General features: G+C 39.4%; 1 protein-coding gene across 2 annotated transcripts in view; it reads right to left on the reverse strand.

The window, feature by feature from the left end:
- Window positions 1–12,234: 12,234 nt before the first annotated feature.
- Window positions 12,235–18,496, reverse strand: part of LOC144683564 (protein phosphatase 1 regulatory subunit 12A-like) — a 301,353-nt gene continuing 295,091 nt past the window's right edge. For both annotated transcript variants that reach the window (XM_078546708.1, XM_078546707.1), the window contains one exon: window positions 12,235–13,539. In XM_078546708.1, the coding sequence (XP_078402834.1) occupies window positions 13,453–13,539 (87 nt within the window). In that variant the 3' untranslated portion in view covers window positions 12,235–13,452. The remainder of the gene's footprint in view (window positions 13,540–18,496) is intronic.

Raw genomic sequence — 18,496 nt, forward strand, 5'->3', positions numbered from 1 at the left:
ATAAGGATCGTATGCAGAGCCCTTGGGGTCCCTCCATGGCTTGGTGGTTCTAAACATTACTGATCTGCTGTGGATTAGGTAGACAATGTCCTAGGCTTGACTAGTGATATGTGCTGAGTTAGCAAATTTCAGATGGAGCAGAAAATAGGTTAAAGATAGGCCACAGAGAACCTAGGTCAGGGGAGATAAATCATCCCCATGGACCCAGGAAAGAATTTGAGCTTATTTCAGAAAAAGAGCCTTTAATAAACTTACTGTCAAGGTTCAATTTACTTGGTCAAGTTACTGCTGGACTGTGCTACAGCAAATCTTCATTTTTTAAAGAAATTGAGACAGGGAAGGTGGTCTGCCATTTATTTGGCAATAAAACATGTTACATTGTTTTTCATCACAGCAAATCTGCAAAGATACTGTTCCTGTTGGTTGGCAATTGGAATTTTATTTTCCTGCTAATTTCCGTGTGTTCCCCAAATTCGATTTACTGGAAGACTTGAGCAAGTTTCCATCCAGCCTGCTTACATCCCGCAGCGGAGGATTAGAGGTACTGGGCCCATGACGGGCTTTCAGCTTTTTATCATCAGTGTCAAGGAACTATCATATTTTTCCTAATATTATTGTGGGATATTTTAAAGCAGGCTTGTGTGTGTGTGTGTGTGTGTGTGCGTGGTTCTGTGTGTGGCCAAGTTAATTAAACTAGACACGGTTAGGCTGCAAGGTTTACATTATCGAAGAAGTGAGGGGTAAAACAGACATTTGAATTGGAGATGGGTAGAGCTAGAGTGAGGTCAGCAAATACGGTGTGAATGAAATTTGTATTTTTAAGTAAGTGGAGAAGTGTTTGATTTTCAAAGGAACATGGAAAACGTTTACAGCTGGCAAGATAAATAAGGTAAGGTTATTACGTTGATTTTTCCCAAAACTGCTGGCCATAATGATAACATGAAAGACTGTTATATTCTGGGAAAAGTAACTTCTAAAGACAAGTTGAAACCATGGAATTTACAGATCAAAAAAGGGGGAAATATACTTAAAGGAGGATGGAAGGGTGTGTGAGGTGTGGCTGTGTGAGATCTTGTAAGGTGACTGTGTGAAACAGGCTTGGGGGGGGAAAGCCTCTAGCCACTCTGCAGAAGTTTGCTATTCCAGTAACCAAAGTTGTGTTAAAAGACTTTGGAAGTCCATTGTCCAGTGGGTGCTTGTGGTAAAATTGCTGGGTGACTTTATAAATTTGGAATCTATTTGGATTACTGCCTTAAAGGGGCTGTGTAGTTGGGAGTCTGGTTAAGTAGAAACTTTGGGAACTGTTACAACCGTGTAACTGTAATCTTACCTATGTGCTTGAAATCTTTTGTTAAATGTTCTAATTTAATTTTTAAAATCTCTAAAGGGTGTTAGTGGACTCATTGCTTCTGACTTCAGTGCACAAGCCTTCTTGTAATAAATACAAATTTCAAAATCATTGTGATAGCATGGCCAAGTTTCCCTTGTGGATTTGGTCAGCCTGGAAAAAAAAAAACACCTGACATATCAAAATAAAATTGGGGGCTTGTTCAGGACTTTTGAAACTCCTTGATTGGTTTGGAGTTGGTGAATCTTAAGGCTACGAGTACGAGAAGAGCATTGAACACAGTAGTCGGTGTTGATGGATTTTAAAGCGGTTAGACTGCAAATATGGCTTTAACAATTGCTAAGACTTTTCTAGGAGTGGATAATGTAACCGTGATTGGTTTACAAAAGTAACTAAGGCACAATTAACAGAATTGGCAGATAAGTTGCAGTTAGGGTTAACCACAAGGGCAAAGAAAGTGGACATAATTGAAGTCATAGCGCAACATTTGAAATTGGAAGGGATACCTGAAATTAGTGAGTTAGTTCACTGAATTGGCTAAGATTCAGTTGAAAATGAAGAAACTTGAATGAGAGGTGAAAGAAAGAGAAAGAGAATTGGAATTGAAAAAGTTAGAGGAAAGAGAACGAGCATTTCAAAAAGAAATGGAGAAGTTAGCCATGGAGGAAAGAGAAAAGGAAAGGGAAAGAGAATATCTGCTTAAAAGGCTGGAAGTTAAAGAGACTTCAGATGCTGAAGGCAGCTCTGATGTGGAAACAATCACTTATAGCCCAAAGCCCAGGGGGAGATGTTTAAATTTGTGCAGGCTCTTCCAAAGTTTGAGGAAAGGGATGCAGAGGCATTCTTTATTTTATTTGAGAACATAGCTAAGCAAATGAAATGGCCACAAGAAATCGAGACATTGCTTTTACAGTCTAGGTTGGTAGGTAGAACTCATGAGGTATATGCATCGCTGTCATAGGAAGTATCAGTGGATTATGAAGCAGTAAAAAAGGCTATTTTGGGTGCATATGAGTTGGTTCTTGAGGCATACAGGAAGAAATTTCGGAATGTGAGGAAACAGCCTGGTCAGACTTATATTGAGTTTGAGAGAGTAAAACAAAGTAATTTTGACCAGTGGACATGGGCATTAAAAGTAGAGACAACATATGCAGTTCTGAGAGAAGTAATTCTTTCGGAAGAATTTAAAGATTCAATTTCTTTGGTAGTAAGAACTCATGTGGAAGAACAGAGGGTTAAAACAGCTAGGCAAGCAGCAGAGAAAGCTGTTGATTATGAGCTGATCCATAGATTTAAATCATTTTTCCGTCACCCTTTTAAATCCGAGGATAGAAGTGGGAAAGTGAAAGGAAGGCAGATAGTTAGGGAAGAGGAGTAGTTGGAAATTTTCAGTAAGTTTTTCCTCAGACTAGAAAGGTGCTGAGGGTAAAAGTGACACTGGAAGAGTTAAATGTTTTGACTATAATAATATGGGGCACACAAAGTCAATGTGTTGGAGGTTGCAGGGAAAACCTATTGCAGTCTTTGGAACACAGAAAAGCTCTGGAAATAAGAATACTGTGGGTTCCGAGATTCAGAAGCAAGAAAAAATAGTGGTTTGTGTACAGGTGAAGCAGGAAAAATCAGTGCTACACAAAGAAGTGGGAAGGTGTTCACAATTTACCCAAGGGAGTTCTGAAGGGCAGGTTACAGAAACGTTTAAAGATTTTGTGTGTGAAAGGAAAGTCTTTTCACGTGTACAGGGTGAAGCAAAGATGTTAAAGCTTCTTTGAAAAGCTACGGAGAGAAGGTAAGTGGGTAAGGGGCTAGCTTGTGTGATGGGGTAGAGAGATAATTTGGGTGATGCGGTAGGTTGGGTAAGGTAAGGGAATAGGGTGGGTAAGTGGGTAGGGTGGGGAGGTAGGGTGGAGTGGGAAGAGTTGGGTGGCTCGTCAGGAGAGTTGTGGGGGAGTCAAAGGGTCGGTGGGTGAGTCAGGTAGGTCAGTCAGTGATTAGGGTGTTGGCTCTGTAGCTACCCAGGGTTTTAATCTGTTGAACATTCCTTGGGTAACTATTCAGGTAAGTTGGAGCTGTCCGAAGTCTCCGACTCTAATTCAGAGTTGGAGACATGTTTGGAGTCCTGGGAAGCTGGGGATTTGCCATCGGAAGTTCAAACTTCCCGGGTAATTCCCACGGAGTCACTGCATTGCGACTTCCGAAGATTCCTGTAGCATATCTTGGAGGGGGGCGGCGGGTAGTATGTCCAGACTCTGATGACCTGGACACCGGAAGATCTGGGCCATTATACTAGGATTTTGTCAGCCATGAATTATAAAAATAAACACAACTTGCACCAGAAATAGGCTGTTACTTTCAATTGGAAATGTGTGGAGGTTGACCAAGGGGAATTTTTAAAAAAGTTTAATCTATTTATGACTAATGGCAATTCATGTATTGGAAACAAAACTTGAAGGTTGTTGGGAACAGTCAGAATAAGATTGTAGATCAAAAGATTCACTTAGAAACTAACAAGGGAAATAAACCAAAAAACAAATATTACTAAACTAAGTTTCACATGAAAAATTTTACTTATAACAAAAGGCCATATCATTGTCAGGAATTAATCTGTGATGAGTTCAACATGCAGATGCCATCAAGATGAAAACAAGAGTACAAAAGCAGTTTCTTCCATAATCTTAGAATACGCGCAGAAATACTTGAGAGGTGAGCATTTTCCCAATTTCTATGGGACTTTTAATACTTGCTTTCTATGAACTTAAGTCTTATGGAATAGTGCTAACGGAACAAAAACTAGTAAGCTAATGTGTGACATTACATTTAGTTTAGAAGGGAAAATCTCATTTTACAATAACATGCTTTGTGCAAGTCAGTGGTTCTCATACTGCGTTCGTTGACCCCTTGGGTCTGTGGAGATTTTCCCAGAGGTCTGGAAAATAATGTCTCTAGTGGGAGAGTTGAAGAAAAAACAACTGGGAGAAAAGGAAAGAAAAAGGCAAGCTGCCCATTTTCTATAAATTAACAGTAGTTAACGTTAGTCCCACACAAGCTGTTAACTAGTTCTCCACTCCCGAAAACTCAGCCTTAGGTGATGTGTGCCTCGGCTGCCACAGTTTTAAACTCAATGGAGCAGGCTTTCCTCTGCATCCTGGCCAACATTCCTCCTTCAACCAGTACCACAAAAGAAGCTCGAAATAAATTTAATTTTGTGCAAGTGAGGTCTTGATGGGCACAAAACTGCTGTCACATGTGTAGCATTCACTGCATTATAACTTCTTGTGTGTGAATTCCTTTCAGAAATGTGACTATGAACATATGAACAAGGAGCAGTAGACCATTCAGCCCCTCGAGTCTGCTCCACCATTTAATGAGATCATGGCTGATCTGATAGTAATCTGAAATCTGTATCCCACCTACCGCTGATAACCTATCACCCCCTTGCTTACCAAGAACCTATCCACCTCTGCCTTAAAAACATTCAAAGACTCTGCTTCCACCACCTTTTCAGGAAGAGTTCCAAAGACTCACGGACCTCAGTGAAAAAAAATTGCCTTATCTGTTTTAAATGGGTGACTCCTTATTTCTAAACAGTGACCCCTAGTTCTAGGTTCTCCCACAAGAGGAAACATCCTCTCCACATCCACTCTGTCAAGACCCCATAGGATCTTATATGTTTCAATCAAGCCACCTCTTGCTCTTCTAAACTCCAGCCGATACAAGCCTAGTCTGTCCAACCTTTCCTCATAAGACAACCCACCCATTCCAGGTATTAATCTGGTAAACCTTCTCTGTCCTGCTTCCAATGCATTTACATCCTTCCTTAAATAAGGTGACCAATACTGTATACAGTACTCCAAATATGGTCTCACCAATGCCCTGTACACCTGAAGCATAACCTCCCTACTTTTGTATTCCCATTGCAATGAATGATAACATTCTATTAGCTTTCCTAATTACTTGCTGTACTTGGATACTAGCCTTTTGTAATTCATGCACTAGGACCCCCAGATCCCTCTGCACCTCAGAACTCTGCAATCTCTCCCATTTAGATAATATGCTTTTTACTCTTCCTGCCAAAATGGACAATTTCACATTTTCCCACTTTAAACTCTGGCAGATCTTTGCCCACTCACTTATCTATATCTGTTTGCAACCTCCTTATGTCCTTTTCAAAACTTACTTTCCTACCTATCTAGTACTAAATTAACCCGTCTCTAGTTGAAAATACATTTCAATCCCAAAGGTGATCTGTTAATATTGTTTATTGCTGCTTTAACACTACAGTAATCCTAAATGGATGGTACCTATATTAATCTCATTTCCCCATTAACAAAACACTGAGTAAACAGCAGGCTTTGCCTTATTACAATACTTTGTGCCCCCTTAAGTAGGACTTTTAAAAAAAATCAATAAGCAAATTAAAAAGTATTCTTTTCCACTGATCAGTGTTGAAAACACTCAGTTAGTGGCATAGTGTAAATATGTGTATATATATATATTTTTAATAACATAACAAAGTAACTTGTAATATGGAATCCTTGAAAAAACGTTTAACTAGTTGAGCTCTAAGTTAGTAACATGTAAGCCAATGCAACTCTGTGGTATGTTTGATAGTTAAATGCAAACCCAGAACCAAAAATTTAATATGGTGAAACTTTGCTTATCCCACCAAGTTAATATTCCAATTTATGTACTACTTCAACAAATTTTGTTTGTGGATTATATGAACATTACACTTCTGACTGGAGGAGCAGGGAGAACTTTATAGGTTACAGCACAAATTCAGCCCACTGTGTCTGCACCAGCTCTTTGACTCAGCAATACAAAAATTCATCCCCGGATCACTCCTCATTGTTGTGCATTGTCCTCTGCTTCAATTATCCAGCCAATAAAGAATAAACTGGGTTCATTTTTGTTGTCTCTTTGAGATGCTTTCCTGAAACTACATGAACAAAGCAAAAATAGGCCAGAGCTAAAAGAGCAAAAAGGTCTGCTCACAGCACAACAAACTGCACACCATCAAGGACAAAGACATCAAGGACAAATACAAAGGCAACATCAATTCACAACTGATATTCCCACACTACAGCTATTTTGAACTACTGCACTAAGCTCAGAATGCCTCAACTAAAAGCCAATTCTTAGAATTGGACAAAACATGCCATATATTACTAAGTGAGGTCAAAACTAATTTAACTTGCATGCAGTTACATTCCATTCCAATTTCGGTATGAGGTTTTATTTCTTCTAAATATTGCTCAAAAATATTTTAAATATTGTTTATAAGGATTTGTGAAGCCTGTTTGTGTCTCGTTTTAAAATAAATTCTAGAATGGTGAAGGGCAAGTCCTCATGTAGCATAACTTTACTTCTCTTATCGTCTCAGAGAAAAAAAAACTTTTAAAAAAGAATTATACTACAAAGGGATGCCGACCCTTTAAAAGCAGCAGAGGCATTTCATCAGTTTTTCTGATGGGAGCTCTGTCGAATTGTTCAGCACTTCCTATTAAAACAAAAAGATGATAAGTATCCTTGGAATTTCACCTTCCTGCAAATGTCTAAGGATAGTTACTACATGGGTTAGGAGCACCAAAGAGAAAGCTTTTTTTCTAAGTTAAAGTTCATTTCCAAAAACAAAAGATGTTACATGAGATTTGTTCCCAGAAGTGGCAGCAATTAGTTTTTTAGGCAATTAGTGTAGCAATAATGAATTAACTCAAATTTTCATTCCATAGGCTTTAGTCAGCTTTGTACTTAAGACAAAAATACATTCTGTGAAACAGCCACCGGCGAACTCTAATTCTGAATTCAGTTACGTAATGACAACAGCCTCACTGCTGAATTAAGGGAAAACATTTCCTACGGTAAAAGGTGACACTAAAAACTGGTTTCTCACTACTAAATCAAGTCAAAAAATTTAACGTGCCAGACACATGCTATGACAGTTTTCCGTAAGTTAATTCACAAAGTTGGAGATATTGGTGAAATTCCATTGAACTTTTTACAATATTGAACTGGTACAAGGCGTGTAATAACAACCCATTTAAATTTAAATAATGTCACAGCAAGAAATCTTTTACTGATTACAAAAGAAAGTTTCTATTTTGTCAGATCAATCCTACTTTGTGTATAAGTTGCCCATGTGATGGAAACTATAGTTCACCAAAAGAGTCAAGTTATTGTGGTGGAAAGCAACTGTGTCCGGACATCCGCATTTAAGTTAATACTGTCCACAATGATTCAATTGTTAAAACTGAGCCTTACAAACCAGTCAGCAGCTAGGTTTGATCTCCAGTCTTCGCTGAGTTAGCAGATAGAGCAACTGCAAGGGCTTTATAAGGCCATCAACATTCCTGGTTTCTCACTGGTCAAAACACTTAGAGGCTCCATGATGAGGCTCATGTGCTACTTCAGCGAGGTACCAGAGGGCTGTCATCAGCTTCGGCCTTTTTCCAACATACATCTGCGCTTTGAGCAGAGGAGATAAAAACTGGTAGGGATAAAAAGAATTCCCAGTGGCAGCGCACATAACAGATTGCTGAGTTGATATAATGTCTTCAAACATTGAAGATGAACAATATTCCTTCCTGTATAGGAAATCCTTAACCTGAAGGAGAAAGCCCCAGAATGGTATGCTTTTGAAGACCTTTCAAGTTCATTTGTAAAGTAGATTAAAATGTTGACCTCATTCTAAATATCGTTATAATACATACAAATGGTATAAAATTCAAGATGCACACAAATACTTAAAATTCATTTATTTATATTTGACAAAATACATTTTTCTGACACTTTATTGAAGCCAGTTTCATGCAGATACAAGACGTGAACAGCTCTGTAAGCAGATGAGATCTCAATGCACCGATCAATAAATAAACTTCATAAAATCTGAACAACTGATGTAAATTCCACACAGAATTACTCCTTTAAAATATACATACATCAATCACACTTAACATTCTGTAGTGCATCAATATCCAAGTACGAGTTCCAAGTTTTTTCACCACACGTATTGAAAGAATGTTAAAAAGCCAATAGAAATTAACTTTGGATATAGCTACTTGTTCAAAAAATGGACAAAAACTGATACTAGTATGTTGGCCAATAGTTTAAAAGAATATTCTAGATTTGCAAGTAATGGTAAAACTAGACATCTATTTTGCACTAATTTATACAAACTTGCAATTAACATTCATCATGAAATTGCTGCATTGTATAGATATGCTGACATAAACAGCACAAAGATCAGAGTAAATTCTCCCACCTCATGACACCAGGGTTGGTTGTACAATAATGGATTTGTACTCGGTTGTACAACTGGCTCAATTTGAACCTCCAGCCATTTTTTGATCCAAGTCTAAGTACATTTATAAGGCTTCTGATGAGGGGAAACTAAGTATGGCTTTCCTTTTTTTTGATGTTGATTCATCACCTTATGTATTTTCAGCAATCCATTTTTAGATATCCAGCATTTGTAAGATTTTCAAAAATAGGTATTCAAAATAAAATATAAATAGCACGTCCCTTCTCTTGAAGCAAAAATCTTGCGCCACTTATCAATCCTGGCTATGGTACAGACTTACTTTGAATCAATTAATCCATTATAGTACCATCACAAATCTCCCTGCAGTTTTCCTAGCATTCTCGTCATTTGAGCTCTTGAGGGCTAGGCCCAGATCTGTAGGAATTGAACTAGAAAAATATATTTTGACAGCAGCCATCCCAGTATCACCATCATTCACCGTCAAAGCAAGATCTGGATTCTCCCTATAAAAATCTTCACAAATTCTTTAAACATGGACTGCTTTCATTTGTTTGCCAAAAACGAAACAGAATGGCAGTTTATCCATTCTGGCAATTGGTTTATTAGCAAAAGCCAATCAAGAAACCAACACATCAATTTGAATTCTTTATACAACCCTTGAGTCTTAAACTTAATATATAATGGCTATGGATTAGAAGTCATCACTTATTAGATTCCACAGCAACTGTGAGCACATATGACAGAGAAGTAAGAAGTTCAGATTACTCACTTGCCCAGAAATAATGGTTGTCAGTAGGAATGGAGTGGTTAAATTTCTGGATTGCACAATTCAATTATACTTAAACTGTTGTGTCTATCCACAGCAAAGTTTATACTAGTTTTATGCCAGTACACATCAGATATAGATCAACAACCCTGGGGCAAGTATAGGAGTTGGGGTACAGTATACATGAGTTCAAACTGCACCACGGCAGCTGGGGAACTTATATTCAATTAAACAAATCTGGAATAAAAAGATAGCTTCATGATCACTGTTATGGATACCATCAGACTGGCATTAAAAACTCAATTGGTTCACTAATGTCCCTTCAGGGAAGACCTACGCCAATGTAGTTGACTCCTAACCGCCTGCTGAAATGGCTGATCAAGCTACTTGAGAAAACAGCTCACTACCACATTTTCAAGGGCAATTAGGGATGGACAATAATTGCTGGCAATGCCAGTGATGCTGACATCTCATGAATGAATATTAGGAATAATCTCAACTGCTGTTGAGATTAATGGTAACAACACTATTTCTAGAGATAAGGTCACTAATATGGTCTTAAAGTTAGGGTTTCATATCCCAAATGTTCTCATAGCCCCATTTGTTTGTCATCATTTATTAGATTCTACAGCAACTGTAAGCATATGTGACAGAGAAATAGTATGAAGTTCAGATTACTCACTTGTCCAGAAATAATGTCCGACCCAATGCTGATCAATAGGAGGCTGAATGAACATGAATGTTATGTAGGCCGCAGCAGCTCCAAACCCTCAATATCTTGAAATCCACAAACTATTAGCATGGAAAATACAATTTGAAACCACTTAAAAACAGTGGTATATTTTAGATGTTTTAAATCTTGCATATATTTCTTGGAGTTAAGCTCCAACATTGCCAATTCTACATGCATTCGTCTAGATGTTCTTTCTGCTGTTAGTTTCCAGAGGTCAGTAAAACCTTGTGTGCGCCCTAATTTAACCACTTGGGGCAGTTATGTAAGTATACATATACATACATGCACAGAAATATGCAAAGATGCAACAAGTAAGTTTCTCTTTTCAATAAAAAAGGCATGTATAAAGCAATATAGTTGAATTTGTGTACATTTGATTTTGCAAGAGAGATAGGACTAATATACATTTTTACTAAAAACAGTGCCTCAATTCTTTAAAATTGTTATTTTTCATGAAACATTTCCTGATGACCATCTTTATGTTTCTCTTTGCATTGTTTTGGGGAGAAACTATAGTGGTTGGATATCTGAGGGAGTTATTCGAGTTGCTTTAGCACATCCACACAGTCTAGCTACATGTCGTTAGCAGTGAACTTGGAACAGACTGCTGTGCACTAACAGGAAAAAGATGAGAAAACAAAAGGAGGCCCCTTGAAGGAAACATTTTGAATTCTACATTTTCTCCACCGTCTAATCATTTCACCTTAACATCGTTGCTCAAAAGGTCTTGAAGTTGTTCAATCCCCGTTTTGGCCATCACAACCTGATTAATTGAATTTGAACCAGTCAGCCAGCCACATTCCAACCCACCCACCATCAACGTCGTTGTCCTCGCCAGTAAACCCATTCTTAAGTTAAGATGTTGGGGTCCAACACACCCATCTTACTAGTTTGAGTACATGCACTTTATCTTCACTTTAATTCAAATTGCATCATGCAGTCATGATACTTGTTAACAGAAAGTGAAATTGTGAATAGCTCATTTTGTCTCTGGTAAAGGATAAAAAAGAATTTTATTTCTTAAATATAAGTTTGATTTATTGTTAAAATGTCAGATGTTGCCATTGTACAAACAGCATTAATCTTGACCAGAAAATGTATTATAAGGGGGTGAATTCACTACTGATCTGCTAGGTGGTACAATCAATTTTTTTTAAAGTACACTGAATTGGACCAATGCAAGTTTCAGTACATTCTTGAAGTCTAAAGTTTATTTTTCTTTAGACAAGTGTAAATCTGATGGCGATTCCAATGAGTCATAGGCACATCAGAAGAATGACCTTGTATCTGCAAAAAAACACTTCATAACACACGAGCTACATCTCATGTAAAGTAGTTCTTCCACATTGGAACCAATAGCGCCACAAGAACTTAATACACTTACTGTATTCAGAGCAATAAAGACTCACATTTAATAGAATCATTTGCAAAGGTGACAATGCGTTTAGTCCTTTTCATTTACATACAATTGCTGTACAACATCATTTCAAACCTGAAATTAGTGGTCTATTTAACCATAAAATACAGATGTGTTTACAAGCTTTAAATAATGTGTACATTTCCCACATGTCTATTTCCCAACATATGACAAAAATGTTCAAATTATAACACTAAATTATATCTAATAGCATATTCATAGCTTTTAAAAAGGCCACCAACAGTTGCATAATGTAAATTCCCAGCAGTCTGAACCCTCCTGTGGAGATTTCATATGTACATAATCTTCATACTGTATAAAAGACTTAATAGATCAGTCCCTTTGTATTCTATCCAGTAGCAATACTACTACAAGCCTCATTTTGCACATGATTTTTAAAATAAAAACCAGCCAATGCATTTTCAGTAACCTGTAGGCTTGACTAAGGTAAACAAAAAACACAAAACTGATGGCCTTTTCTGTACCACTGAGAATATATACATACACACACATATATATAATATATATACATACATATATATTATATATACACATATATATTATATATATCATATATATATATATATATACATACACACACACACACACACACACAAATATATAATATACACATTTTGATTTTAGTACCATATTATCATTGCCTATAATAGACATTTCAGCCATGGAATGAACTATACAAATAACTACATTTGTCTCTGAATTCCATTAGTTTATTAAGGACTATACAATGGGTCTTTGGATGGATCCCTTCCCTGAACTCTATTGTATTTATAAGGAGTGCTCTCTACAGAAAAGTACCTTTTCATTTTAAATTCCTGTAGCAGTGGTACATAGATACAGTATATTATTCATCATGCAGTGAAAATCTCAAGACAGAAAAGATGTCTTTGAGCCTACATTAAAGTTATAATGCCCCTTATCGGTGTATAAAGTCAAGAGCAAACAAAAATAGAACAAGTGTAGCCTAAAACTAGCTTTGTTTGAAATAGGAGGTGAAGCACAAAAAAGTGTCTTTCAACAGAAAAATGCAAAACCAGCAATTGTACATTAGAATGCATCTTTGAACCAGCCTTGATAAACAACCTGAACCAGCTTTTTCTCTGACCTTGCTGTGTAGATGCAAAAACTCAAGAGTGGTAACCACTGACAGCACAAATATTTAATTTCACACATTCACCGAGACAAAACCAAAGGCTCCTGACCATTTTAAAGCTTTCACTACAAACCAAATTTAAAAAAAAAGAAATTAAAATCCACTGCTAATAATGAAGGCAACAAAAATAAGTGAAAGGAAGGCAGTGAATTGAATAAGAGTGTCACATTAAAATAATAAAACATATTGCACGTACAATTAATACTTTCTGTACCATACAGTCTAGCTGATGGTTTTTATTTAAAAAAGGAATAAGCCATGTTCTGCAGTGATTTTAATTACTGTGCAAAGAAGCAAATACTGCATAACAAAAGATCCTTCCCAAAGCACAGCCGACAAACTGAGGTGCATTGTTAACATGACTGAGCAGTTGTGGTAGTGGAAGGCATTTCTTAAAGCCATTTCTGAAACACTACAGGATGTAGCTCAATTGCAAGAAGCTGCAAGCATCCCCTCAACAAACAGACACACCTGTGAATTTTTTTTTTAAATTCAGTACTTTCTCCCCAATCTTTCTCGTAAACAAGGCTGTTTGAATGCATCACTTAAAGACCTTACAGTTGCTGAATAGGATCATGACCTGAAGAAACTTTACAGACATCAAATGCAGGGGAGAAAGCCATGAACAGACAAGATCTAAGTACAAGCTCCCCGATTCTGAGGAGACTTCTTTATTGTGATGGCTTTCACAACAGCAAGCAGGCTCTTTCAACTGATGTTATTCCCTTTGCCTCTTGCTCAGAAAGACCGCCTTCACTTTGACAGTTTACTAATAACTCTGATTAGTGCCCCGTTCTCATCTTTCAGTCTTTGGTTGTCCGATTTCAGCTCTGTTAAAACCTGTAAGGAGAAAGTAGTAGTTTTACAGAATGTTCTCAAAGTTTGAGTTTAAAATGTGTTAAGTTAAATAAGTCTCTGCCATTCACCCTCCACCTCCTACAAATAACAGATCACTTAGACACACATCCACCAACCATCTCAATTCAGATGAACAAGTTATAAGTAATTCTGATATTGCTGCCGTTTTGGGACTTAACTGGCAAGGATGCCTATTGCAAAGTAAAACGGATGGCATCAAAAACTGGGACTGAAGACTGCAACTTCATCAGCACTGTAATGAAGGTGCATACTCCTTAAATTAGCACTGAAAATAACCAATTTTAGACTCTGTTTTGCAAATGTTCAAATTAAAATATTTTGATAGTTTCACACATTGTAAAACAAACTATATTCATATTAAATGTAAAATGTGCTTTTTTCAAAAAGCAGCTTTTGCTCACTGAAGACAACAGCATAAAAGTTATAAAACTGAAGGAAAACAGCAAATCACAGCTACTTAAGGTTCAATATCCTACGTAAATTACCCAGTTGAAAATGTGCTTAAAATTAAATACAGGTTGCTTTGGGGAAATAAACACATATATAATCTGAAAAACTTTCCAGTTTGATTTAATTATTTGTAAATGAAAATACTGCTGACAAAACTGTTGTAAAAGTCCACGTTTGTGTGTAAGTTGCAAAATAAACACGCAGCTCTTATAATAACTGGCCGCAAAATACAGAGCACAGCAGTGGAGAACGTTACTTTCTAGAAATTTCTACTGGTGGCAACATCAAGTAAAAAAACACATTAAAAGCCGAGAGATGCACAGGAAGCTGAAACACTAACAGTATAATAGGATCTAATAGTAGAGAAATCCTCTTTTCAATAGAAAAACTATTAATTTGGATGACATTACAAGATTAATATAAATTCATAGAATCCTGTTGTGAACCATACATTATTAAAACCTTTGGCATTACACTTTGTTGGAGACATGCCTATTTGCAAAACAACTTGGTGCTTTTATATTGTGCAAACATACCGGAAGGAATAAAAGCATTTAATAGAGACAAAATGTCATTACTGCATTCAAGTTCATTAAACTCATCTGTTTCAGCAGCAATCCCACCAATGTCCTAAGTCGGATGAAAGTCCTGGACAGAAAGGGAAATATGACAACTGTCTCAACGTGTGAAGTGGACCAATAAGTCATTTGTAACTTTACCACTTGTAAATCTCAGTTTTGGAGATTTCTACTTCATCCTTTTGCCATGTTCTATAGTCTATTAATGGCAAAGATTTGGACAAGTAGGAGCCATGGTCAAAATTTTAAAAAAGTAGGATAATTGACAACTCATCAGCTGAGTGGTCTTTCTCACTCAAGATCAAAATGGTACTCTGGGAGGTTTTAAAAAACAATCAAAAGATGATGAAGATTTAAGGATACTTCAACATGTGCTTTTTTAAAATGCAAACTGAATGAGATGGAAGGCAGAGCTCCAAAACACTTCTAAATCCCTTGTGCCTCATGAATCTGGCGCTAATGTCCTATGTAATTGCAGAAACATTATCCACAGAAGTTGGCTTTCAGCTATGCACTCAATAATTCTAGCACAACACTCAAGTTATGTTATGAATCAATTTGAAACACCAAAGTAGAAAATATATAAGCTGCTCAAATCTTAGTCAATATTTTACAGGAAAATTACTACGCCTTTCCTTCCTAAACAATTATCTGCAACTCTTACATGGTATGTAAATATAGACTTCGATTACGATGCACAGTTATGATCTGACAAATTTTTAGAAAAACTATTCTAAAGGTTACATTTTTAAATAAAACCTTGGAATGAGTTTAAAGGCCATTTCAAAATGGCTCCAAGCCACAAGGCAGAATTGTGGATTTCAGACTGGGTCCCCTCTTCCGAGAGGACAAAAGGCAACTTTTAATTTAATTATGGTTCACTTGTGGTCTTATCCAGGACATAACAAAGTTTTGTTGATGCCTCACTGTAAGATTATAAATTGTGCCTTGGCAAGGACAAAAGCTAAGAACCACAGGTGGGAGAAGGGCCATTTGAAGTGTCGATGCCTTAGTTGGGAGATGACTTGGCATTTTGTACAGGTCACATGATAATAGCAGCCATCTTTGCTCCTACAAAAAGCATTGAAAAGGGCAGGAAGCTGAGAGATAAAAAACACTTTCAGAGAAGCAGACAAGAGCTTCAACACAAGGGGAGAGGGACCAACAAGCACAGCCATTGAACCACTGTAATCAACTAGGTTAGAAAGGACAACACTGCAGTTTGTTTAAAGAGAATTAAAGAAACTGCCCTCTCTCTAATACCTAATTCCATTTATTAAGCGGAGATAGAGTGCCCATGGCGCCAGCAGTCGGAGGACAGCAGGGGACCAGTCACATGCTCAGTCGGTGGCTCTGGAGTCGTCCGTGAGGCAGCAAACGTTGGAAGTCCAGCAGGGCGTGCAGGAGGATCTGAAGGAGATTCATGAGGCTATGCTTGGCTTGGTCTCCGTGGTGGAAGAGTCCACGCGGACCACTGCCAATGCAATGAGCCTCATGGCTGAGCGCCATGCTTCCTCCATGGAGAGTGTGGTGACTCTCGTGGAGAGGCTCCTCCAGGAGACCTATCAGGGCTTCCTGGGGATGCACTTGGACCAGCAAGCCCTCACATCGGCACTGACCTCAGCTGGTCAGTGCCAGTGTGGGAGATGGTCTGGGTACCAAGTTTCCCAGCTCCATGCCCATCCATCTACAGTGAGCAGGGGGGTCTGAAGCGACCTCACGTTGGCGCAGCAGCTGCCTGTCATCTCTATGGGCTCCTCTCAAGGGTCTCCGGATGAGGGCAGCAGCTCCTCCGCCCCTCTGCCAGTGACCATTGCATCTGATGAGGTTACGATGACTGGGGAGGTGCAAGCTGTGGAACTGGCCACTCCCTCCCAGGTGGGGCCAGCACAGGCATCACGGGCCAGACCACAGCCGCCAAGGTCATCGAGGCCAACAGGACAACACAGTGAGCAGGCTGTCTCAGTTGCTAGTGCCAGCAAGGGGACAGCACCTAGACCTAGCACCCGAAAGCATAAATTTAAGGCACCTTAGGCACACTACAGGTTTCTCACTGGTGCTTTTGTTTGCCCCACAATGAGGTCATGATTAGTTGGTTTGCTGTTTAACACCTTTGTCATTTGTTATATCATTAAATTCAGACATGTGACCATGACTGAGGGTGCCTCTTTTTTTCTGCAGGTGGATGGTTACCAATAATGTTATGTGAGATTTGTGGCACATTCAGCTTTATTGACAAGGCCTTTAGTTAATGTTCCTATCCAGGCAGATTTAGCACTCAGGTATCGAGTATGGAGCCTGCAGCACAGGCTTTTGTTGGAAGTCCATCTATGGTGTTCTAGCTGAGGGTGCGTTGGATTAATGCCTCCCGGGTGTCCCTGCCTCCCTGGAGTATGCCCAGGTCAATGTTTACTGGAGTGCGCCCCCTGAACGATCCAGGCATCTGAAGCGCATCTTGAGAAGACTGATGGTTCTCTCCACCACAGCCCTTGTGGAGGCTTGGCGCCTATTGTACCGCTGCTCAGCTTCTGTTCTTGGATGGCGGAGAGGCATCATGAGCCACCTTCTGAGGGGATAGCCCTTGTCACCTAGCAGCCATCCATCCAACCGCACTGGAGCAATGAAGAACCTCGGCACCTGGGAGTGTCTGAGGATGGAGGCATCATGGGAGCTGCCTGGGTGCCTTGCACAGACTTGTAGAATCTGCATCCTGTGATCGTACACTATCTGCACGTTCATGGAATGGAAGTCCTTCTTGTTGACGAAGGCACCCGGCTCACCTGCTGGCACCTTGATGGCCACATGTGTACAGCCTATTGCACCCTGGATGCGGGGGAAGCCAGTAATCGCTGCGAAGCCTCTGGCTCTCTCTGTCTGACTTTCCTGGTCCCAGCAGTAGTGGATGAACGTCAAATCACGCCTGAATAGAGCGTCTGTCACCTGCTTGACACAAGTGTGGACAGCTGATTAGGAGACACCGCAGAGATCACCCACCGAGCCCTGGAAAGAGCCAGAGGCATAGAAGTTGAGGGCAGCAGTGACCTTTAGAGTCACTGGCATGGGGTATCCACCCACACAGTTAGTAGAGGTCTTAGGGCCTATCATCTGACAGAGAGAGTTGACTGTCTCCCTTGAGAGACGGAGCTACCTTTGGCACTGCACCTCAGACATATTGAGGTAGCTGCTTCACCGCCTGTATACCCTGGACTTGCTGTTGGCCCTGCGCCCCTTGTGCCTGCGCCTCTCCTCCCAAAGGTGGCTTCCCTGGAGGCTGAATATACACCCCTGACCTCTTCCCCCTTCTGGCCCTCCCTTCCTCCTCAAAGGAGGTGCCTCCAGTGGAGAGCACAACTCCCATTCCCAGGCTAAGGGAAGGCTTCCTGAAACCTGTAGGCCCCAAAAAGGATCTTCACTGTAGAGTGCTGACCTGAAGGCTGAGAGTCCTGTCCAAGCAGCTGGAATTTTGAAGTATTTCTGATAACACAGGCAAGTATCAGTAACTTTCCAAATTAAATATCTGACTGAGCACATTCGCGATCCCACTGACCCCTCTTATCCCGCCCTTGGATGAGATTTATTCAAATGTGTCCTACCCGCCTGCCCGTTGCACCTGTGCGACGACCTGAAGATTGCACGGGCCCCGAAAAATTGCAGTCAATTGGTGCCTCAATGGCCTTAAGTGGCCTGTTAATGAATGGCGGGCGTGCATCGGAGAGCATCGCGTGCCCACCAAAATATCACCGTGCGTCATTTTACGCGTCGGTGTGCAAGGCTCGCCCCCGCTTGCCAATGGGAAAATTCTGCCCCAAGTAAACAGGTTAGCATTAATATATTTTAAAACCTCTTTCGGGTGTAGAATGATTTTACGTGGCTACCCTAATAAGTTATTT

Source organism: Cetorhinus maximus, chromosome 8 (assembly GCF_964194155.1).
Source record: "Cetorhinus maximus chromosome 8, sCetMax3.hap1.1, whole genome shotgun sequence".
In the NCBI taxonomy this organism is placed as follows: Eukaryota; Metazoa; Chordata; class Chondrichthyes; order Lamniformes; family Cetorhinidae; genus Cetorhinus; species Cetorhinus maximus.